The sequence below is a fragment of the Linepithema humile genome, chromosome 1 (genome assembly GCF_040581485.1).
Source record: "Linepithema humile isolate Giens D197 chromosome 1, Lhum_UNIL_v1.0, whole genome shotgun sequence".
In the NCBI taxonomy this organism is placed as follows: Eukaryota; Metazoa; Arthropoda; class Insecta; order Hymenoptera; family Formicidae; genus Linepithema; species Linepithema humile.
The window spans coordinates 993,508-1,018,970 of NC_090128.1; the positions used below are offsets into that span (position 1 = coordinate 993,508).

Sequence of the window (25,463 nt, forward strand, 5' to 3'; positions counted from 1 at the left end):
TTTGCCCCCGGGTGCGGACATTCTTACTAACAATACTGATCGTACAGGAGGGAATCTGACGTCTCGGGCAGACGCAGTGAAAATGGCGACGATAGTGTGCCTGTCGCGACGCGTGTCGCCGCATGTACGTCATTTTCGGGATGTTTCGCGCGCGTATACATCGTGGCGAACCGACAACGGTTTCAGGAGGTTTCAGAAGAGCGTCGGACTACTGGCCGCCGCTTCCATCACGTTCCTACTGGCGCAGCAATATTTACGACCGAAAGTGGTGCACGCCTTGAAGGCTCGCAAGGTACGTACGAGTACAGGCTAGTCTAAAATCTTCCGTCATCTTGGAGTAACAGTGGCAAGTTACGACGGCCACGTGGAGTGACCAGCCACGTGTTCGCGAATGAACGATGCAGTGACAGAGAAAAGTCTGTAAACAATCATCTCGGTGTTTTTAGCTAAACGTTTACCGACTCCTGTTCAGTCCCGCTATCTGTATCGATTTTAGAATTGGAACTACGTAGCCACGTTCATTTTTCAATTGGTAAACAACATTGCCATTTGGTATATGTCCACGCTACATTCACAAAATATGCAAATTTAATTATACAACATAATAAAATGTAATGCAAAATTCTAAAATGAACAGATATTTTGTCATTGGTAATTAAAAAATAGGCGAGAAATATTTAATATAAAATTTAGATATTTTATAGTGTCTTTAAAGTTATGCAAAGCAAAATCCAGAAGATAATGTTATATCGAAATAATATATTGAAAAATATTACAGATAAATGTTTTATTTCTTATTTTTACCCAGGAATTATACTACTATTTTTTCCAATAAGTTTGATATCGCAAATCGTCCGCCGGCAAGTAAAGATAAGGAGCGAAAGAAAGTAAGAGAGAGGATTTTTTTTGGTACACATTTTTAAAAAGAAGTTCAAGCACGCTGGGAATAAAGGCGTTAGTGATTGATCTTGTTCGATCTTTAGCCGCGACTGAACGTGCAGGTAAGGTAATAATATGGCCCGGAGGAAGTAGATCGGCTTTTGTGTCAAACGATCTTCAAGTGTACCGGCGCCACGCCCTTTGAACGATCACACAGTCGATACGGCTACGTCTTAACCAGTCTGGATTATTCAATGTCTCTATTACGGGTTTGAGAATCTCGGGATTCTCCCGAAAAGCGTAGGAAGAAGGAGAATTGTACCCCATAAACTATAAAACTACTTTTCGATGGTGTCCCTGCGTAGTATAATAAAAAAATACTACTTAAAAATGTACTATATTCATACAAATAAATAAATTAATTAATAAATATATTAATTATCTATTTAAAATAATAATTCTCCAGTATTCTCATCGCGCTAGTTATAATTTATATTCGTGAAAATTTTAATTTTTATGGTATGATGAGATATAAGTTGATAATTTAAAAAATAATAAGTACAATAACGAAATGCGAATTAATGCTAATTAAATAATATTCTATTTTTAAATGACAGCTTTTAATTCCTAACACTCTTTCAATTTTGTAGATCAAAATTTAATGATCATTTATTTATGTTCTCTCATCTTGAAAACATAATGTTGTAATCTTTTTAATGTCGGATCACGGATTATTGTTAAAATTTTCTAACAATTAGAAGCTTCTTAATTACTGTATCATCCATGCTCGTAAGTTGGACACTGACATACGCGTTTCATCAATCATGCGACGTTTTTGAAAATGCGGATGCCTTCTAGGGACAGTCTCCGCTTTATAAAACGAGATAGATAAATGGCTAGCGCTTTGCGTCGTACTTCATGTCCAAGCTGCGTTCGCAAATGCAGATGCATCCGGCCTTTGCCGTAAGACACCCTAATCTGAATGCGATGTACCAAAACTGTTTCCTTCCCGCACCTCTCGCAGCACATGTGTTCATCAATTATCACGTGAGAAACATCGGAGAGTTACATCGGATGTTCTTGACACTTGGATATTATTTATGAGGCTATTTGACCGAATATATCTTCCAAGAGTTATACGTTTAGCAAGTGATTGCCAATAAACAAACAAAATGTATTTCGCCACATTTAAGATGTGGTTACGCAAATGACATAGCGAATATATCAGCATGATACTTTAGCAAAATATATTTTTCGAAAGTTTCTACCGTCACCTCTTACAAGGAACATCGTATAATATTCTGCATATAATCCTTTCGTTTTTTTTAATCTAAGTAGAAAATTATGGGAAATAATAATCGGTATTGTCTTAATTCCAAAACACGAAACGCATTTAATTTGAAACTGCTCGCGCGTGAAAACACGCGATAAGCGTGTACGATTACACTCTAATGTGTCTCATCATCGCGCTGACTTATGCGAGAATCCCGAAGATATTCTTTGACCGCGTCGCTGCCAAGAATTCGGCGAGAATAGGACGTCCGCAAGACTGCCAAAATGTCGTGCTACGTGAAGTGTTACACGTCCACTCACGATTTACGTGGATTATATAAATTATTCATGGGAAATTATCTGCAGATATAGTCATCACAATGTACAAATAACGATACATTGTAACATAATAGTACAAGTTATTTTGCATGTAAATCTGAAAAATCTTACAAGGAGATTAATTTGTCATATATAAAAATAGAAATAAATACATATTTTTATAATAAATAAAAATGTATTAGCAGATTTAAAATTACTTTTCTGTAAATGAGAGATTTTACATCAATCTAATTTAGCTATAAAAATATTACATTTATGGAACAAAAAGCAAAAAATAATATTATATATATTTTGTTTCGATTTTTTTCTTATTCTTTTATTAAATTTAGAAGTTTTTAATTTTAAAAAATGTTAAATAATTATATTTTTCTCATATTAAATAAAAATTATTTGTTTACAATAGATACCAAATAATATTTACTATATTATCGTTTTTAATCTATAAATTTTAATTCGTCACACATTTCGAGCTATATTAAACTCCTTGTTTGAGACCATTTATTCCACTGTAATCTACACTATTAAGTAAAAGTGTATATACGAAATGATGAAGTACGCTAACTACACGACAATTTACATTTACGGAATCAGTTGATCTTGCAGAAATAAGCTTTGATTGCACGGACCGTCGTTTCTGTCGCCTTTATCCAAGTGCGTAGGATGTTGCAACGTGAAAAGAACGATCGGTATTAAGATACAGAGATGCGAATGTGTACAAAGTATGCGTGGCTCGTTGTTAGATACGTGAAACCCTGTACGAAATAACGCAGCTTGGATTTACGCATACGCGAGAGTTTGTACGCAAAGTTGAACCAACTTTCAAACTCTCAGTAAAGTTCTTCGTCACATACGAGCTCTTAACGAGTGCAAATTAATGGCAAAAATTCGGGTTTTAGACTTCTCATTATTATTTAGTATTATTATTTAAAATTTATTATTACTGTAATAAATTTTGACGATATGCGCGATATATAGGCACCGACGATACTATATTACAATATATGTCGCGAATGATATGATGTATCGATGCATCAAAATATGCAAGCGAATATCCAGGCCAATTGTGTTAGCCAGTCATTAAAATATGTAGAAAGAATAACATAAAAATACATATAATACGAATAACACGATTAAAAGTTATTAAAAATAACCATAAAAGTAATTAAAAATTATTAGAAACATAAAATTATGTTCACATACAAATAAGTTGAAATATTTGCCCAACGTGGTCCAAGTAACGTGTTTTATAATTCAGTGCGTCCTCACATTAAACAAACTATGTGGAGATGTGCATATAGGATACGCAGCCTAAAACGAATTGTGAATTTTTCCATCGAGAAATAAAAATTTGTTAATAGTTATGGAAGACGAGAAATACATCAACCGATGCATAATAATGCATTACGAGATACGGCACGACATTGCGCATTACGTATGCAGAGGCTTATTTGACGAGCGGTTCGCGGTAACTAATGGGTCGGATCCTCCTACTACTACCCTTATCGAGATGCTCCTATCGACAATACCGACGAGTCCTTCTGAACCAAGATTCATTATAGGAGAATGTCTACGTGTATGCTGAACATACGAGGACAGACCAAGGTGTATAGCACGATTCTTCGTCCGATCAGACACATCTTTTTTTTCTAATGGAAAAAGTTTACATGTTCATATGTTAACCCGTAATTGGATCATTTCTTTTCATGATCGATGCACCCGCACTAATTGGATCATTGATATTATTTATTAAAGTGTGAGTAATGTAGGACGCAAATTATGATTTGATTTACAAGATAGATTTCTCAAAATCATCATTGCACTTGTAATCTATTGACTTTTTAAAATAATTTAGATTTTTCATTTTTAACAGTATATATTTTTGTAAATAATTCGCGCATTTTAATGAATACAAATAAAGTTTGAAAATGTTACACTACTTTCAAAGTAAACGATTCATGTATGTATCTCAAGCAATTCATCTTTTCTCTCATATGCCGTATAAGCATCCATTACGCGAAGAACGTTTTACCAAGATCGTTTTGCACGAGTTACGCGCCATTATTCATATCAACGTTTATGTACATTTATGCACCCCTGTCTCTCCTCCGACGTATGTAGCAACACCGTCGCTCATGTATCCCGAATAATTCGAACGCGAGAGAGTGATCGATCGGTCGCGTACACCTTCGTAGGTATTATCGGCGATAAACGATAAATCAGATCCAGACTTCGACGCTACACGATTAAGGACCCCGAGAAATCGTCAAGATGTGAACGTGTATGTGTACGTGCTGTGTCCAACACGATGCTATCCGATACTGCTCTGCTTGTCGATTCTTTTGTAGGAAGTCGAACAGGGGGGATAATTAATATCGAGGTGTTTTAGTCTCGATATCATTCAAAAATGAAAAGTAGATGTCATTTACGAGATAGCGTAAATTTTAAAGAGATTTGAAAATTATTGAACAGTTAATGTTTAAAAAAAATTATCTAGCATTCCGATTTTCATATGTATATCTTTGTATTTGATCAACGCTCTCTCTTTGTTGACTTTACTTTCTACATGGTCGTCTACTTTCTACATGGTTGCCTTCTAAATAGAGACGAATAATTTTTGCGCTTTTACAAGTCCAGTCGTGGCTAAACATTTCACTACCCGTCCTCGAACGTGTACAATGCGGTACCAAATGATAATCTGGCGATAAGATATAGGATAAGAATGCCGTAACGGTAGGACATGTGAATGTGGTCTGATTAGCATGATAGTATCAGTCGCGTGGGTAGACGTCGACGTGGGCGTGAATGGATTATGCGTTTGATCGTTTTTCATGTTTATAATCAATTCGCGCGCATCGCGTGTCAGGCTACCTGCGGCAGAACGTTAATCAAAGACATTTCCAATTGAGACGTGTCTAGATGCGTCTGCGAAAAAATACTTTCAGTTTGCATGTTGTAGAAGCGGTGCATTTTTCTGAATCAAAAACAAGTACATATAACTTCTAAAATGTATTATATAAAATGCTTTCTTCTACATTTTTTTACGAAATCATATATCAATTTTTGTATTTTTTTTATTTTAAAGTTTATTTAATAAATTCATTATGAGTATCGTAATATGTTAAAGTTAATTTTTTTTAATATCTCTAATGTTAATTAATTGTTTTTATATTTCTATAAATAATACGTAAATTATTTTTACTCAATCTTTTGAATTCAATAGAAAACTACGTTTAAGTTCATACATTATATTATATAACATTGAGATATAGCGCTTTCAATACTTATATCAAGACATTACGTAGAAGTCTTTGAACTGCAGTGAAGTATGCTAAAATGCCTGTCCTATAATAATAATAGAGCCGACTAAAATTTTGGCCGCTTGCCATCGTGAATAAATCTTATTATGTCGGAGACAATTGCAAGAAACTCGCGAACTTTCAGGAATTATGAGTTTCATGACACTTTCAGATACTCAATCCTCTTCAACAACTACTGAATGCTATCAAAGTATTTGTGATATGTATAAAATTAAGCAAATCTTTTGAATAAATTTACATTGAAACATATCCACCTTTTAATGATCTTCCTGACAAACGTATAAAATGCATAAACGAGAAAGCTATTATCTCTTCGCGTAACAACCTATCTTTTCGCGATGCATTCAATACCTACCGCATCGATGAATGCACATGGTTTCTGGCCGTCGATGGAAGACGCTTCGGCACGACCCATGTCTCGTCGGCCATCATCACGGCGATGAGTTAATGCTAATGAACGAGCATGGCGATTCGTCTAAATTAATTAACGCTTCCTAAACCACCGTGAAATTAGCGTTAAGGCGTGGGACGCGGCGCGTTGGGTACCCATTACTCGACTAATGGACCAATAGCGGTGTGGGTGGTGTTGCGAGTGTGGATATCCCCTGATGCCCACACACGCACCCATACGTTGAGGGCTATCACGCGTAGTTTGTATCGCAAGTAAGTGGATGCAAACGAAGGTGGAGTCGGTGCACGTCGCGTGTTACTGCGCTATGCATCAACGACGAAACAATGCCGGCGTAATTGAATATTTTGAGAGGATTATGATTTAAGAATCGCCGCCGGCCACGCGGCGGGCACCGCACCCCTTCACCAGTTTACCCCCTTCCCATTTTTAGTTTACATATGTATACGACGATCACTAAGTGCGGCGCGCGGCAAGTAATAAATAACGATTTTGGCGATCGTTGATTTTGACGGGCCTCGGTTCTGAGACCATGTGATGGAAAGGGCCAGTTAAGGTAACTATAGATTCTATAAATTTCGAATTTTATATTATGCAAATTTTACGTCAACGAATTGTTTATTGTAGTAATTGAATATATTAACAGAACTGTGTATCGTAATTTAATATTGAGTGATTTCTAATTGCATTAAAACTTCCATCAATATATTCCATAACATATTTTTTGTCAGCAGATTAAAAATTACTTTGTTCAACTTTGTTCAAAGCGTAATATAATATTAAGGTAATAATTGTGAAATATTTTAATTATGTCTTATGCAACGTCTGTTATGTTTTGAAATAATTTTTTATCTTTTCGCATAGAATTTTAATAAACCTACATCTAAAAGTGAAAAAGTAACGATGTGAAAGGAGAGTAAACTTTTAGGTTTTATTGTATTCAGCACACAATTTTTTTTCGTGAAAGACTCGATATAATTTGTTCACTGTCAATCATTTCAAGCATGGGCGGTTAAGATCAGTTCAAAGGTTGGAAACAACGTTGGCGAAATACGACTAAGAGAAAAACACTGAATAGGTTAATGACAGAGCGCCGCGCGATAATTTCAGGGTAGTTCACACGTAACACGCAATCTGGCAACGCTCCTGGATGATGGTAACATTTTTTACAATAATAGATAACTAAACTCCTCCCTACATTCTTCAATAGCTTCAAACCTTCTGATTTTCTCCTGACAATCAAAGCACATGCTTTTTTAAACTAATATGTAAGAAAATACATTTTTTTTTAACTTTGTTTCAATTTAAGATGAGTCGCATATTTTATTACTCATTGCCATTCAAATTTTTGTCTTCAATTTAAGTAACAAATTTTCTTCAAACATTTTATAATTACAAATCCCATGAATTTCTTTAAAAGTTAGCCACTCTGAATTCTGATAATGTCAATTGTGTATCTGTAATACGTAAAGAAACAGAGCTTTTCCCAAATTACCGGTACTTTCAGGGAGAAGAACAAGTTTATTCCTCCTAAGAAATCGACGGTATATCCGATCTGCCGCGATCCACCTCGTATAACCAGACTCGTACGTAGCGTGTACGCAGATACAGATCTGGCTGCACCAAATGCATACACTAGTGCAACGCACACTATGCTACACCGGCATCCCAACATCCCTTCCCCCTACGACGAGATCCTCTTTCGCGCGACCACAAATCACGTGACCCACCTTCTTCTTGTGGCATCGCACGAAGCCGGCAATCGTTATCGCGTTCGCACGAGATTCGACCGCACCGTTTATCCTCTCGGCGCTCCTTCGTATCGGATCGAGATCCGACGCACGGCTTTCTCTTTCTCTCTCTCTTTCTCTCTCTCTCAGGAAGAAAAAGACGAGCGATTACCTATCGACGCGAATACCGCTGTAACATAATTCTGGAAATAGAGAAAACGGTTGCGCGTAAGATAAACGAGCGACCGATAATTCCATCGTGTATCGTCTCGATGCCAAACGTGACAAAACTAGAACATGTTAGCGTGATTTGTACGGAAATTACATGAGCAATAATTTATTGTGAAGAAAAATTGCGATAAAGAGAGAGAAAGAGAAATTTCTTGGATAATATAATATGAAGAATTTAAAACCCAATTAATTTTTTAAACAAATTATTCTGGAGCAAACATGAGCGACGTTTAAAAAATAATCCTAGCTCATTAAATTTTGCATAACTTTAATATTATAATATTACAAGTAATTATTCATATTTTATACGAAATTTTCGATATTCTTGTGCAATATTTAATTAAATAATTACATAAAAAATTTAAATTCTAACGACTATTAAAAGTGCTATGTAAAAAATACCTGATCTATTCTTAATCTTATTTAAATATAAAAAAAGTGATCGAGCGCTAGAAATTTAGAAAGAATTAGGTATCTGTTTAATCTATCTACTCATATTGAAGATGGGAAAGCTCGCTGATCTTCTCATCGAATATCCAATAAAGTAGACTACTACACGTCTCTCTGGACATTGAGACGGTCAGGACCGATAATAACTACTATCCTCTTCTGTGAATTGGGAGGATCGATTTTATCGCGGGGCCAAAGTCAAGTCCACAAACAACCCCTTGAAATGTTTCGTGACCGATTAACCCGAGCAGAACCTTTCCCGCATTAGAATCACTTGGACCACCCAGCCTAGCTTTACGCGGCTATCAATCTGATTTGAGTATTTCGACCAGTACGAAGCAATAAACTGCAACCTCGTCTGCTGTTAAATTTCCCCGAAACCTTATAGAGAGATATATGAAAGATACGCGGAAATCGATTCACATCCGTCAAGACGAGTATTTTATCAGATTCCGACTAACGTTATAAGTCTTCATATGTTAAATTCTTCCAATCTTTGAGATAATCTCAAGCTATCGAGAATGAGAAGTTCTCGTTCGAGCAGCGTGCTCTTTTTGTGAGCAGCAAAATGAATAGCAAAATGAATAGCAAAATGATTATAGATTCGAATCGATGGGTACTAACTACTATTGAACTTTAACAAGAAAAATTAATATATTGCATAGTTTTGTTGTTGCTACGTGTGTAGTTTTATTGTCTATGAAATGCGCGTCTTCGTGATAACGAAGATTGCTACCTTTAAGATAGTATATCATTATCGAAACATTTTATTAAAAATACTAATCTTTTTAATTAATTTCCTAAATATACTTTTATATTATTTTTTACAAATATAGTTTGTAATATTACATGTCTTTTTTTGCAAAAAACAAGATGCTGTAAATGTCGTTACCACGTTTCCGTAAATCTATGCTCTTTTCTTTTTTACTAATACAAAAAATATATATCATTGTTAAGTATGTAACAATATTTGTGATTAACAATATTTAAGTTAAAAAATACATGCCTTTTACCCCTGGTGGGACTCGAACCCACAATCCCCGGTTTAGGAGACCGATGCCTTATCCATTAGGCCACAGGGGCGCTTGCATTCATGCGCCCATGTTATACATTTTCCTATGATAACGTTTAGTATCAAGATAATTATAATAATTACAGGGTGAATGAGATAGTTTTAAATATTGTTTAATTTTATCATTGAAAACTCTTGTATAGTGTTGCGTTAATTTCTATTGTAATACTCTAGATCATCCCTTTGATATTTGCTTTTTGCAATGCACTAAAATTTTTTATTCAAAAATAAAAATAACGTTAAAACAACGTAACGTTAAAATAACGTTATAACATGTTAACTACGTAACATATTAACTTGAAAGAATTGATGAAAAAAATCTATTTAATATATAACAATAATAAATATTAAAACACAAAATTTCTTTTATAAAATAATTATTTAAAGTAATTGGAAAACAAGCATGTAATAATGTTTTAAAGATTTTGTTGCGAAGAAAAAATAATGGCATGAAATCGGATTAATGCGAGCAGCAACAATTATCTCATTTCCCCGGTACTTGAATAATAACGAGACTGCGCTCGTATATTTCTGCAATTTGTAAACCTGAAAGGCCAGGATCAGACATACAGAATGTAAAGTGTATTCGAACATCCATATGTAAATATGTATGGACGAAACTACCGCTCCGAGAAACTACCGCTCAAAGCTGCTATCTGATTTCAATTTCCTCCGGTAATCTCGGCGCCACTTTGGCCTACCGTAAATGCGATGATCCGTAATTATCGTTCGCATTTGCTGCATTATACATGTATGTGCAATAGTGATGCAGATGTTTACATTCGTGCGTTTGGTATTCACACATATAATTTTATATATATTGAGAAAAGACATATCGAATATATACAGCATATACGTAATTATACGTAAATTTAAATACTACTTTCTGTAATTGATTTTAGCAAATAGTATAATTAAAATTAAAATAAACTTATAAAATAACAACACTTAAAATTATTAAAATATTAACTGAAGATTCTAATATTTTTACTGCTTACTTTTTCTTTAAGAAATATTTTTAGAGACTTTTAATTAAAAAATCGAAAAATAATTACATAATACTTTCAGAAATATTGAAATAAAATTTAAAAAATTTGAAGAATATAACATTTTTAAAGTCTATGATGCTTTTGATGTGATGCAAACGTACCAAGGTACATTCCTGCGATAATCTCAATTTTATGCACGCAGCATAAAAATGCGTTCGCGCGTGTATGGCATGACTGTACGTACTTCACGCACGATCTTCGATTTACCATACCCGAATTATCACCGATGCCCGAATATTAACACTTCACGCAGCTCGTTATTTAAATTGGATTTTATTATATCATCGCCTCAGATTATACGTGTTGGTAATGGCGTTGCATGGCGAGCGAAGAAATGTGTGTGTGAACTTGAAGTATTTTATTATTAATATTTCTGATTGATAATTAGATACTCATTGCTGCATAAATAATATCAATATCAATCTATTTTTTGTACATAGTTTAATAGAATATATGTAATTTTTACACATACACACAAGATTTAGAAGTATTGATTAGCCAATTGCAAAATTTTAGCAAAAATTATGTTTTATACAGAAAGCAATAGAAAAAATATTTCATGTTTGTCACATAAGCAAATTCATTTCTAATGCAGAAAAGAATTCACACTTAATCAGATAATAAAATGCTGCATTAAATCTTTTGATTGCTAGATTTATAATTTTTTTCGAATTCCTATTGTCGTTTTATAGATAAATTTTTCGATATTCTGCAGATAATTTCACGATCTAAATGACGCTAATATTATAAAATCTCCTTGCTTTATCTTGCGTATCATCTTCCCGCCGTGTAGAACTGAAGAAAAAGCGCGGCGCTTCAAGGTCTACCGCATTTTCTTCTCTCGCATGCTGACGCCTCCGTTTAACACCCATCCACAAAAATCGACAACCGGCGCCCGTTCTCGCGCGAGTCTCGGCAGCGATGCCTATCGACGTTGTGCCTCTTGCTATCGATTTAAGTCGAGAACGAGGCGAAACCACTTCGAGGAAATTGTTTGTACGCGGCGCGTCGCGTGCTTCTTTATTGAAAACTATAAGCAGCTGGGAGGGGTGCAAAAAGGGAAGCCGAGGAATCGGGAGAGGTGAGAGGAAGGTTCAGCGCGCGTTTACGGACCTCAGATAAAACGGACCTTAATCACCGTGATGCCCGCTGGATATCGGCGAGAGGAGGGCAACGAGCGAGAAGAAAAGAAAAAGAAAAGATGACGCGGCAAAAAGGACGAAAGATGTGTTGGCCTGGTCTCGCACTTAGCATAATGTTCACTGCGCCTGTCATTACCCTCGACACCGCTAACATGCCAGCCTAACGCCCTGCGAGGTCCTGCCTGGGCAGACACGCGAGGACGTGCCAACAGACGTTAGTTAACTTCGCATCATGGTGGAGCGAATGTAAGGACGCCACCCGTCCGGAATATTGATCGAGCGCGATTTAACTTAAATTAACACGATCACGCTTTGTTTTTTGCTTTCATCGTTGCGTCTTATTTCCGCCGCCAGAAGGACGAGCGTCGTTGTCGGAGAAAAACACATTGGCGCGTTTGCGGAGTACCGCTCTGAACATCGATAAAAGTTTCGAGCACGTCGAGTCGCGAGTTAACTAAGGTATAATCTAAGGTATAATTTTCAAGAAATTAATTGTTTTTAGATGTACAAGTAAGTGGAAGTTTAAAAGGAGGTTGCAAAGTTTGTTATTATTTTTGCTGATCTTATTTGAGAAGCGAGAAAGAATCTAATTGTGAAGGTTAAATGATATAAATTGGCAATGTACTATACATGATAACTTTCATGTAACATTATTAAATATTGCATTGAACACGTATGTAGACAAATAAATATATGATAAAAATTTCAAGGATGCATAAATATATCCTGAAAAAATCTCACGATTCAACGTAGAGACAGTTTTTGAAAAATAAAATTGCAAAGACCTACAAAATTAAAATTAATTTGGTTAACTTTATTTCATCATGATACGAAATTAATTAACATTCTAATTAAATTTACAAATTAATCAAAACAATAAAATCAATAAAGATTCATAACTTTTAAGGATTTTTTCCATTTTTTTCCAAATTTCTTTTTAATTATAATATACTCTTGTTCCTCTTAAAATGCGCGTTATAATTCTTTCGACGAAAAAAAATTTATTTATACCCCGTTGCACTAATTTTCGAGTTGCACTAAAAGCAAGTAGGCAGTTGAATGTTTCTTGAATTTAACAACGAGATTAACCTTAACGGTGTTTAGTGCCCCATAAATCGCCAGTCTCGCGTATTAGGCGTACAAAGGAGAAAAAGAATCGATTTATGGTTATGCTAGAACATAAATTCACCGTCGCGGAAACATCGCTGCGTAAACTGACGGCTGCTGCCGTCGGTGTTTCCAAACAGATTCCGCGAGACTTCGAAATAAAGGACTATAAAATTTTTTCGAATGTGAATGTCACTTCGTAAAAACGTTTCGTAAAATGTGTCCTAGTCTCCTGGTAAACCTTAGCAAAGATTAATATCGCGATGTTGATAAATTAAGACTATCTATAAAAAAAACTTTACGGAGTTGGAAGAAGATGTATAAAAAAATAATATAAAATAAAAGACTTTAGTACAATATAATCATATTTTGATAAAGAAAACATATACCATATTTTTTTCTAATTTTGAGATAAAGAATTAGCTGAAATTATTTACTTTTGGCACATTAATTTCGCCGAGTATTACTAATTTAACTATAACACATTAAAATATTTATTTTTAATTAATAGACTGGTATTAAGCGTCGTTATTTTCGTATTATAAGTTATTATTGTTGGTATTATTATTAAAGTGAGTTATCAAATCTGCGCGTGCGTTATTAATTCCACGGATGAAATACTATTCGTGTGTGCCAACATCTCATAAAATTTTTACGAAAACTCGCAGGATAAGCTACCGCGTGGTCACAAGAGAGGCGCTATTACAAATGCAAGCCATTGTAGATATCTTTTTATTGCAATGGAACGTACGTTATTTGTGGAAGCAACATCGCGAAAGGACACCTGATCCACGCGAAAGGATATCTGGTTACGATGGCACTTATGGAAATGCATCGAATGACAAATATAGCTTGCCAAGAGTCGTGATTCTGCGGTGGCCGCAACATATCTACAACTATTTATAAAGTCGTTTAAAGCGAAAAAAAATCTGAGACGACATAATGTATTTTTAAAAATTAATAAATCCAATAAGAAATATAAACAATGTACTTTATTGTAAATGTTTAATTATAAGAAAAATAAACGTAATTTCGATCATTTTTTTCTAGCTTTTCAGAAATACTGTCATTATAAAATTTGTAATTTTACTATCTTTTATTATTTTAATATTAACGAAAATAGGCCTGATAAAGCCAGTAGAGACTGATTTATTCGATTGCTCTATGATTGCGTGTATTTCTTTATTGGAAATCTCATTCATCCGTGCAAGAAATTTCATTCACCCCCCGTTGTAATGTAGCGAATCTATGGATGATTTCAATACTTGAATTGGCGTTTACAAAACGGATGAGACCAAGAAAATACGAAAGATACAAATGTAACTGTCATTTGAAAGATCATCTTATGCGGAAGTTGAAGCTGCTGCACAAGTCAACAATGTGCCATTGCTCACGAATAAATAGAAATCTTGTGTGTGCAAGATATCCACCTCACGAGCATTATGATAATTTAAATCGATGCGGGACGAGGTGGATTCTTAAAGCACAACGGCGATACGTTCCCGGTGATTTGATGCTTCCTGAGCTGAACGATTCAATCTGGCCGGATGAGGTCGCAAATTCACATCGTTACGCGAGCCTCGCGAGAGTATATCGTTTGGCGCTTAACTGCAGCTTATGTGGCTATATATTACACACATACGCCAGCTATATGTAACTAAGTAAAGGTGAATTTACGCGGAGCAATGTAAATGATCGTCTCGGATGAGTAATCTGCGTTTTATTCCAAAAAATTGCAAAAAAGAGATCGGCGACCAAAAATTTATGCACAAGTTCCGTCATATGTTAATTATCTGTGAGTAGTAATATTTTATTATTATAAATTATTTTTTAAATATGTTTGTACATAGTTATTTGAAAGTAATTTTATACAAAAAAATTGATTTAGCAATAAATTGAGCAAAAAATTAACAAACTGTGTAAAATAAATTGACGCGTTTATTTTCCAATTATTTAAATATTGTATCTTATTTTTAATGGAGATTTTCCAGTTTTCTATTTCAAATTATCGTTGTAGATTTGTTATTTACTTGGTACAATCTAATGCCTCTTTGAGCGATACTACGGAGAGATGTATACATTTGCAAAAACCGTGTAAATTTGCCTTAAACGAATAGGACTCGCAGGAAGAATAGTTTCTGCCGACAAAGTGGGTGTACGAGCGCTTACAACGATGAAGAACCGACCAAAAGGCGGGAAACGGAAATTCGAGAAGCTCCGACGAAGCGATCTCTCTCTTTTTCATTCTGTCCACCCCCGAGGTATTCTTAATCGTTTATTAAAACAAGAACGAAAGTGCCGAGCGCGAATGGCGCCCGTAGAAACTCACTTGTAATTTAATCTCTCTTTAAATTACAGACAGTGGGTGCGCACCGGCGACACAACGTTGCACACCGGGGCGGCGACTCGAATTGCATCGCTCGACGAATGCGCGGACGAAGCTTTGTTCACCACTCGCGGTTTTCGTATACGTTTTTCAGTCGTATTTCACGGTGGTTCTATCTAGAGAGTTACGCGCTATCATTAGCTAATTTCCGTTGATTTAGCACCGAACGCCGTTCCTTTAATCTTAAACAGGATACGACTCGGAGTTTGCTTTATGCCGAGTATTAAAACACGCGGTTTGTCAAATGAAAGATTATTATCTTGTCTTTCTACACACGCGTTAATGCGTGTGCAATGCAAAAATTAATACATTGCAAAGCAAAAAAAATAATAACGTATTTTATTACAGCTAAAAGATTGAACAAATCATTCAACTCAAAAGAAAATAAGTTCTGTCAATGCGTATCGATTCGAATAATTCGTTGACAAGCAGATAGGCAAAGTAATGAACATAACATCGTGCTAATCTGCACTTCGCATTCCGTCACGTTTTTACGGAGAAACAACGTGTGCTGTTAGTTACAGCTGTATGTTACAGCGAGAGCTGGCTGCAAGCTAATGACAGATACATTTTACGGTGTATCTGAGAAAAAAGACTGAAGAAATAAAAAAGAGAGGTGTCGGACGTCTCGTATATGTGTGTATATATGTATGCATTTTTTATTCAGTATAAATTCCTGTGCGAATTCTTACACAGAAAAATATTTCTTGTTTTCAGTCTTAAAGAATTTAGGCATATAAATTATCGATTGCAAATTTGATTGATTCTTCTTATATAAAATATCTTTTAAGAAAATAAGTGCAACAAAAATTGAATAAGCTAATATGATTGATATAATTAGTAGTAAGAAAGATAAATTGCATTCGGAGTAAGTTGCACGGGAAACGTAATAAATAAACGTGATAAATTACTGTTGCACTAAGCACTAGTTTACGTAAATTACTATCGGACTGACGGTTCTCGTAATGCAACACATTTCAGGTAAAAAACAACCTGCATAGGAACATAGCGCGCATCGTGTATACCGCCGCCGATATTCGTGATGAAATCGAAATAAAAAGAGATCGACGATACAAGTATGAACTGCGAAAAGTGTAGATTTATGTGTTAAAGATTTCTCATATACCTAACGCGGCGCGTGCACTGTGCGTGCGATGAAGAGAAACTCGCGTGCCTGCTATCACGATTTGCTTGACGCATTGAGTTGTAATTAGATAAGCATAAATCATCCGCTTCTTTTCTCATAAATGACATAATATGAACGTGTGAAGATATAAATTATGCAATTAAGAATTTTTGAGAAACGTAAAATCGGTAATTATTTATAAAATTATTACTTACTGCAACGTTGTTCTGCCATCGCCCGATGCCTCCTAGGCCTCCCACCTTCTCTCAAGCACTCACACGCGTCGCGAGGCGCGCATTGCTCGCGCGCGTACCCGAATACAAAAATCGCGCGACACTTTAAACGGCACTCCCGACGTCGCAGGCAAATCGAACCGAACTATCCAAGGTGCGACGTTACGCGCAAATCCCGTTCGCGTTTTAGACGACCGTATTTACCAATTGGGGCACGATTGTCTCAAAACAGAGGGCAAAACCCCAGGATCTCATAATAACCGATCTTCCCCGAGCCCCCCCCCCCTTTTCCGAGCCAAGCGCAAAATCGAGAAGCTCTCCTTGAAGGAAGTTTGATCATGTCCCAATGTTTATCATACAGCGGAAATACGTTCGTCTATACGATTTGCTAAAATACGGCGTTTCGTACTCGCGCAAAACTATCACGACACTCCCGGCATTAACGACATTCCCGATGCATATTTTACGATGAAACGAATACGATTCGTAGCACCAACCGCACAAAGTTCATCTGTAAAATATAAATAAATGCATTTACATTACAATGATATCCGAAACAATACTATAATTATACATGTAACTACAGCTTAAAAATAATATTATTATCTATAATAATAAATAGAATTTATTATTGTAAGAATTATTTTTTAGATTAATTAAATTATATCAGAATTACAATTTTTTGAATACATCTCTGCAACATTGTATATGCAAATATGCAATATTTTTTCTTGCAGAGAGAAGATGATTTACATAAAGCAGTAAAATTGACGACGAGGGAAAGGAGATTCATAAAATTCGCATCAGTGGCATACGATGGCCAACTGTACATGACCCCGCAGGACTTCCTGGACAGTGTCATTGATGCCGAACCTCGACGTATGTGACAAACATTTATTTATACGTTTAATAAATATACATGTTTTAATTTTTGTAGCAAAAAATTTTTAAATAGTTGATTAGAATGATGAAGTAAAATTATACCATTTTGATTTTATTAATATAAGATAAAACATGAAAAAAAAAAATATTAACAAAATTATTTTTGTTTTTATAACAATAGCATTTTGATTTTATATTGCTTCATTTAAAATTGTTAACATTGAATTTATTTGACTTTATTCGAAATGTAAAAAAAAACTTTGGTTATGTGCCATCGAATATGTTTCTATCATTTCCTTGATCTACATTGAACCTAAATACATATGCGAGCAGCACACCATCTTCTAACGTGTTTTGATACAATATAAGCATCCTTAATGATATTTTCAGCGAGGCTAAAGAGGCGCGTGCTAACTGATCAAGAGCTTGAAGTAATGAGAAATTCGACTTCTTCACTGTATCAAGGAAGTACGCATATGTTCCGAAATTTACGAGACAAAGGTCAGTAGACACTTGATAAATAATATGTTAATATGTTCTATAATTGTGTGTGTGCTACTAAGAATTCTTTATTTATTGTAAGATATTATTTTTACTGATGCACGGTGCTCATAGAGTCGACCATTCGCAATATACAAAACCTCGTAATTTTAGTTGCAAGAAATTTACGACTGTTTAAGGTGTTTGATAAATCAATCCATTTAAATCAACGAGTTTTAAGTGCCGCCGTTCACAACTCGGAGCTTTCTACCGAAATATGCTATTCAACGAGAAAAATAACGTGTGCGTTACCGCACGATAAGTACGGCTATCGATCGCGATCGACGTGCGATCGCAACCTGTATTTACGACGCATATTTATTCGACGCGAGTTCTCGCCACCCACGCACAACGCGACAGACAGAGCCATATCATTAGTTTAATGGCGCAACTGCACTTCGGCGGTTGCGTTTCTTCCCGACATTTTACGCGTGCACCGCACGTTTGTCGCGCTAATGGAAATGCAAATAATCAGCGAACGAAAGGGCAATGGGTGGGGGCGATGAGAAAAGGTAACCAGTTTCACACCTCCCTTTAATAATAACGAGTTCCTCGTCTGTAATCGCGGCCGCTTCCTCCTCTTTCTTTTTCTCCCTCCCTCTTTGCGTGCGTGCGAGGCGGAATTCCAGCGACACAGATAAACGAGTTCGCGAACTGCTTTTAAGGATACTCGATTCGCGCGGTCGTTACAATTAAGAACGACTTAAGGAGATTGCGAGTTATCGATGGGGAACTGCGGCAATGATTAGAATTGCACAGCCGTTAGTTGTATATCACGACGGTTATTCGTTGTCGTTATGTTTAGTCGTGATACTTCCTTATGCTAACATACGTTATTTTACGTGACATTACGATAATTATTTCCCTAATCGCTTCGCGGTAGACATCATCGAGATATCGCGCCTCGCCTTTCGCACGGTACTATAAATCACAGCTTCCTAAACATTTCGAATTCAATGGATAACTGGTAATACCATAAAATTGCATAAAGTATTGGTTCTGTAAACACTGTTGGCTGATACTGTTGTTAAATAATTTTGAAGTGGTTAGAAATGGTGGAAGAAAGGAAAATGTATAATTGTACAGAATTTCAATAGCTTATGTGCAACACATATGAATGTCTTCCTATATATTTTCTATTAGAATATTAAAAATAATTAGAAAATTAAATTTATAAGTTTATAAGTTTTAATTAAACTAAAAAATTAACAATTATGTATTTATTAGCATTATACAATGTGAAAATTTTTTCAGATAAAATAAGAGATGTATGAAACACCTTGATATAAAAATTCCGTAGTTTTGATTAGAATTCCAGCTTCCTTTTGTAGAATTCGAATCAGAAGTATTTTTATATCGAAGTGTTAACTTTACACCCCAAAATACGAACACACGTGTATCACTGATATATACTTAAATTTTTATGACAATAAATGTCATTTTGTTTTACTAATCCTATGAATACCAACAAAAAACGAAATAACAGATATACATGCGTAGATATCATTGGCGATGGATCGGTTGTCGGCCGATGCTTTCTTTATTTTCTTCTGGCTATTAACTTTCTTCGTTTTCTAAAATGTAAAGGAATTTTATGGGGGTGGCTACGATCAGTAAGTAGTCCTTTTTTTATATTACGTACGAGCTAAAATCGTGCCGCAAGGGAGTACGTTTAAAATCAGAATTTAGATGCATCCGCGAGTCTCTCTCTCTCTCCCTCTCGTTATTGCCATTAAATTCTAAGTTATTGATCCTTCCCGAGAAGGCAATAGGTTTCACATAAATACCTGAAATCTCGTGAGGCGTGTCTAACGCGTGTTCGACTACTTCGAGATATCGTAAACGCGTTTAGTGCTACAGATCTGTATAAATCGCGTTATACTTAAATGCGGATTAGCAAGGAAATTAAGAAGGAATGCGACAAAATCACGAGAATTTACGAGCTAAAGAGACGGAATCGTTTTACGTGTATAAATATTTACCCAAAGAAATCACTAAATTTTCACATCTTGACTTATTAAACATTAAATTAAAATTTGTCAATAATTTATTACAAATATATATATCACTTAAGAAAAAAATATTATTTTTTAAGCACGATTTTTAAGAGGTTATTAAAATATGTTGCAATTCTAAATCGCTTTCCATTTGCAGGAATTATTTCTTACACGGAATACCTGTTTCTTCTATCCATCCTAACGAGTAAGTTTCTCGCCGGTAGCTTTACGCATATTTACGAGACAAAAAATTGCGATTTAAATGCACATAACGCTTAAATAAAACGTAATCGCACCGTTCGATACACAAACCATACATTAGAAAAGAAAAATCGGACAATAAGATGCCGCATTCGTCTTGTTCATGTGAAAGCAATGATCGTTATCCGCTTATTCGGGAAGTCGTAATCTGCATAGAGCGTTCAATTTATTTGATATGCGTGCTACAAATTATTATGTGATAACTGTAATAGTCCGCGGAACGTACGCATTAAATGCAGTGTGTTCTTATGTAAATGTCCGTAGAATATCATTCAGAATTCACGAGAAGTATACAAGATAGAGAAGTATACAAGTTCTAGATTCTTTCACACTTTTTTCGCGATTTCTTTGATCAATCTGGAGTCATTTGCTTTTGGTGAAAATTTTATTAAATTATGAATTGTCGTGCTTTTTAAAGCTTTTTAATATTCAACTTTATATATTTGTGCACTCGGAAAATAATTTATAGATTTAGATTTTTATTTCTTAATTTAATTATATCTAAATTTTTAATCCAAAAACTTTTAATGTCATTACAGAGCCGAAAACTGGTTTTCAAATTGCCTTCAATATGTTCGACACTGACGGAAATGAGAGAGTCGACAAAACTGAATTTCTTGTGGTAAGATTGTTGCAGATTATTATAGATATATGCAGAAAATCATTAAGATTATTATTAATAGAAATATTTAGTTGCGTTGCTTTTTTCTATTCTATTTCACACAGATAAAAAAATTATTTCTTTGAAAATTATTAAATTACTATTATCAGAAATTATTGTCAATAAGTAAAAATGAGATAAAATTGTTTTAAATAATAATAACACATTTTACATTTTGATTTAAACATTTTTTTAAGCATTATTGAGCATTATGAATTTCATATTATATTTGCTATTAATTTATTTATGCATTAAAACTTTTATTTTTCTACTTTACATTTCGAAATAAACTAACAGACAAATATGTAATTTGTTACTGCAAATAAATTATTTCATAGTTCCCGAAATAATATTAATGCGCGCTGTAGCACAATCAAGAATCACCTGGAACATTTTTGGACCCACTAACAAGGAAGACCACTAAAAAAATCTCTATACTGATTATCAATTAGTATGAATAGTTTTTTGTCATTCTCGTAGATTCGTCGTTTACTCGGTGGCAGCCTAAAGGAACGAGATCTAGATGAGTCCACGAAACGTGCAGTGAGTTTCAGAAAATTTTTCATCAGTCAGGATGGTATAAAAAGTTAATCAGTCAACTGATGTTTAGAAAATGATGTCGTATTATTGCAATATAAACATTTGTACTGTATTGTTCATTATTAATTTTATTTACGTATTATTTATTATTCACTAATTCTTTTTGATTTATAATTTTTTATCGTAAATATATTTTTTTCTATAATTTTAAATAACACTTTTCTTTTAATAACACACACAAGAATTTTTTATATTAATGTTTTTTTAATTTTTTGTCTGTAAAAATATTAGTTACATGCCATAATTTCCTCGAGCGAAGATTTTCTAGGCAAGGCAAAGCTTCGCGAAGGTCGTCCGACTAACAATAAATCGAACGAGATCATCTCAAATTCTTACGTAAGTTCATAATTGCACAAAATATTGTGAACTAACATTTGTTGTGTTTAATATTTTACCAAGTATTATTTTGAAATTATAATTTACATTTCTTTAATATTTTCAATATTTTTATTTCTTTTTATTTCATATTCGTAACACAAAGATGTTATGTAATATTCATTAAAACAGGATTACAGTAAGAAAAAAGATGACGATATATGTTATAATTAACAATGATATTAACTGAATTTTAGTGTTATAGCTTTGATGGTTTATGAGTGTTTTATAATACATTGCTGTCATTCGTATTGTATTATTGTTACACAAAATCTTTCAGCAATTTTAGCATATAAGCAGTAATTATAGCAATATATAAATCATAACTCCCTCTCTATGTGTGGGTGTGCACATAAATCCGATATTTAAATGATCACTATCACTGTCCATCTAAAACCTGATCAACGACGATATTTGCATTCGATGCCTTAACAACACAGCTTACCGGCTCCATCGAAACCGCCTAACATATTAATAAAAATCCTATAACTGCTACTAACATTTATTGCTTATTTCAGATGCAACTAACTGGACGTTATATCATTACTGCCGTTTTACTTTTATAACTTCGACACATGTGTTCGTTAGTAAAATATAAATTTAAGGCAATACTGCCGATCTATCAATCATCTATTCAATTATTCCATCTCATAATTTTCTATCTCTGATACAGATGGAGAAGATATTCAGTCATGCGTGGAGAGGACGCCATGGAGGCGAAACTAAAGAGGAATTAGAGCAATTACAAGAACGCCAAAAAACGCCGGAAGAAATTCAAGGACAATTTATCGATGACGATCAGGTATTATGGCAATATATTATGTATGTTTTTTGAATATGATATTCATCAACAAGATATATGTTATATAATAATTCACATAGTGACCAATAAAGAAAATCTATCAATTGAACTTAGAAATTAAACTTTTATTCTGAAATTTAACTTTTATGAGAAATTTAAATAAATTGTAAAAATGTATTACACGATATAGGGTTTGCAACGACGTCACGCTGTGGATACTACACTGATGGTACACTTTTTTGGCAAAGACGGAACTAATGAATTAAAATATGAGGATTTCAAACGGTTCATGGAAAACTTACAGCACGAAGTATTAGAGCTGGAATTCCACGAATTCAGCAAAGGACACAATACCATCAACGAATTAGATTTTGCTAAAATTTTGTTACGATACACATACCTGGAGCCTGATGAGTAAGTCTAATTATAAAAGTAACAGTTCTAATTATCAATAACGAATAATATTAATTTGGTTAATTTTTAAAATATGAAAAAGATAATTTTGAAGCAATTCCACACAAATTTTTTCTTGTTTAAGCACTTTTTAATGCAATAATTGCTGCACTTTTTTATTAAATTAAAAATTGTATAGAATAAATTAAACAATTACACAGGTATGATAAGTACTTGGATCGAATGTTGGACCGAACGGAGTTGCATATTGGTATCACATTCGAAGAATTCCGTCGCTTCTATCAATTTTTGAATACTCTGGACGATTTTTCTATAGCAATGCGAATGTATACATTGGCTGATCATCCTATATCCAAAGGTAAGAATTAATTAAAACTTATATTATCCACAAATGTATTTTTTTGTTTTAGTATGAATTTTTTGAAATATAATAAATATATTTTTATTTTTAACTTCTTTAGACGAGTTTCAACGTGCTGTGAAGATATGTACAGAATTGATGCTTTCGAAGCACATAATCGATACGGTATTTGCATTATTTGATGAGGACGGAGATGGTCAACTTTCATATAAGGAGTTTATAGCAATTATGAAAGATAGATTGCATAGAGGTTTCAAGGTAAAGTATTACCGATTTGCGCAAGTACTTTTTTAAGGACAAATAATGTTTCTTTTTCAAAAAACACTTTTGAAAGCATATTTTATCCCACATAAACTATGATAACGCCTGAAGAAACGTTTGCTATATGACTGAAAATGAAACTGTATAAATGGTTGCTATTTCTTAGGGGCTCTGCATTATCAAATATTAAAAATTCTCTACACTGCAAAATTAATTCTTGAAAAAATTACATAATGTAATAGACATATTACTATTATTGTTGACTAATACAAAATAATTTATTGTAGTCTCAACAACGCAACGAAGGTTGGGAAGCGTTTAAATTCTGCGTGAAACAAGAGATGAAAGCGCCCTAAAGAAACAATCGAAGTGCCATATAAAAAAACCGTGAATACCTTAAGAAAAAATAATACTATTCGTTATTTACTTAAATTCTATATTACTGTTTTTATTATCGACTTCTTTCATACATTTATCTGCTTTTATATTGATATTTATTTATTTTAAAATATAAGATGTGCAAATTGTAATATATAAAGAATAATAGAGCACGTGTTAGTGAATATAGAAAAACAAAAGCATCTCTACGCTTTAACTAATAAATACCAGAAGATATATATTGAACAGAAAATTATTCTATATTCTTAATATGTCTATTATTAATTTATTTTTGTAACATTTATCAGAGATTATTTATCAGAGATTATTACCTATCATTTTCTCTAAAATTTCTTATCAAACAGCTTGACAATTGATAAATGCTTGAAATTTAGGTGAAGTAAATTTTTTATTTAGTTCTTCTGGTATTTATAATAATAATAATAAAAATTATAAAAATTGAATGATATACACAACTTCTTGGACAAGATATCTTTAATTGAATATTATTGCCAGAAATGTGTTAAACTATCTAAGTATTGCGTAAATCGCATGTTATAAGGATTATGCTGTAAAATAAAGATAACAAACTGTTGCTGTGAAAAAACATAAGTATTTATGCAACTACCTAAATGTTTTATAAAGTATTATTAATGGTAAAATTCTAACATTTTAAACAGATATTTTTTTAAACTCCACAAGCTTTAACAGGAAGCAAAGTTAATCACTCGGATTAAGATAAAATTAGTCGACATCTTATTGTGCCCTTACTTTCACGAGATACAGTTCGTCCCACACGCGAAGACTCAATTCTACAGTTGTACTGCCGACTGTACGTCGTAATTAAACGTTATCAGTCATCGCACCGATTGTACCGGTACCGGTATGCCAAGCCGACGAAAAAAAGCTACAATGTAGCCTCAAGACGCGATATCAGACAGAACGCTTCGTTACGCACGGAGATTCCACACAAAGCCTGCTAATTTCAACACGGCGAATTGTATAATTGCTGTCTAGGAATTCAGCTTTCTAGTGATCTTAAATTTTTACGAAAATATCATAAATTTACACAAGAATCGTTGTTTCTATGCATAATCTTATCTATAAAGATGAGAGAATAAATCTTTATTATGAAGGATTAATATTATTTAACACTTCTAAATGGTATTTTTTAGATGCCCGACGTTTC

The 25,463-nt window shown here is 34.0% G+C and overlaps 1 protein-coding gene and 1 non-coding gene across 3 annotated transcripts; one reads left to right on the top strand and one right to left on the bottom strand.

Annotated features, from left to right (window-relative positions):
- The first annotated feature begins 47 nt into the window (after nucleotides 1-47).
- MICU3 (Mitochondrial calcium uptake 3) lies at nucleotides 48-24,886 on the top strand. 2 transcript variants are annotated; one of them, XM_012370605.2, is made up of 12 exons: nucleotides 48-292; nucleotides 17,480-17,621; nucleotides 18,015-18,125; nucleotides 20,319-20,366; nucleotides 20,962-21,044; nucleotides 21,564-21,626; nucleotides 21,915-22,019; nucleotides 22,732-22,860; nucleotides 23,051-23,274; nucleotides 23,475-23,632; nucleotides 23,736-23,893; nucleotides 24,184-24,886. In XM_012370605.2, the coding sequence occupies exons 1-12, from the start codon at nucleotides 83-85 to the stop codon at nucleotides 24,250-24,252; spliced, it is 1,500 nt and encodes a 499-aa protein (XP_012226028.1). In that variant the 5' UTR covers nucleotides 48-82; the 3' UTR covers nucleotides 24,253-24,886. The 2 variants fall into 2 exon arrangements, with proteins under 2 accessions (XP_012226028.1, XP_012226029.1); XM_012370606.2 differs by lacking the exons at nucleotides 21,564-21,626; nucleotides 21,915-22,019.
- Nucleotides 9,638-9,710, bottom strand: TRNAR-CCU (transfer RNA arginine (anticodon CCU)). Its single transcript has one exon. It is a non-coding gene; the product is annotated as a tRNA-Arg (tRNA).
- Nucleotides 24,887-25,463: the final 577 nt, after the last annotated feature.

Coding starts and splice junctions, on each gene's coding strand:
- MICU3 (XM_012370605.2), top strand. CDS start 83: ATGGCGACGATAGTGTGCCTGTCGCGACGCGTGTCGCCGCATGTACGT. Junction 22,020..22,731: donor AGATCATCTCAAATTCTTAC/GTAAGTTCATAA, acceptor TCTCTGATACAG/ATGGAGAAGATATTCAGTCA. Junction 23,894..24,183: donor GATTGCATAGAGGTTTCAAG/GTAAAGTATTAC, acceptor AATTTATTGTAG/TCTCAACAACGCAACGAAGG.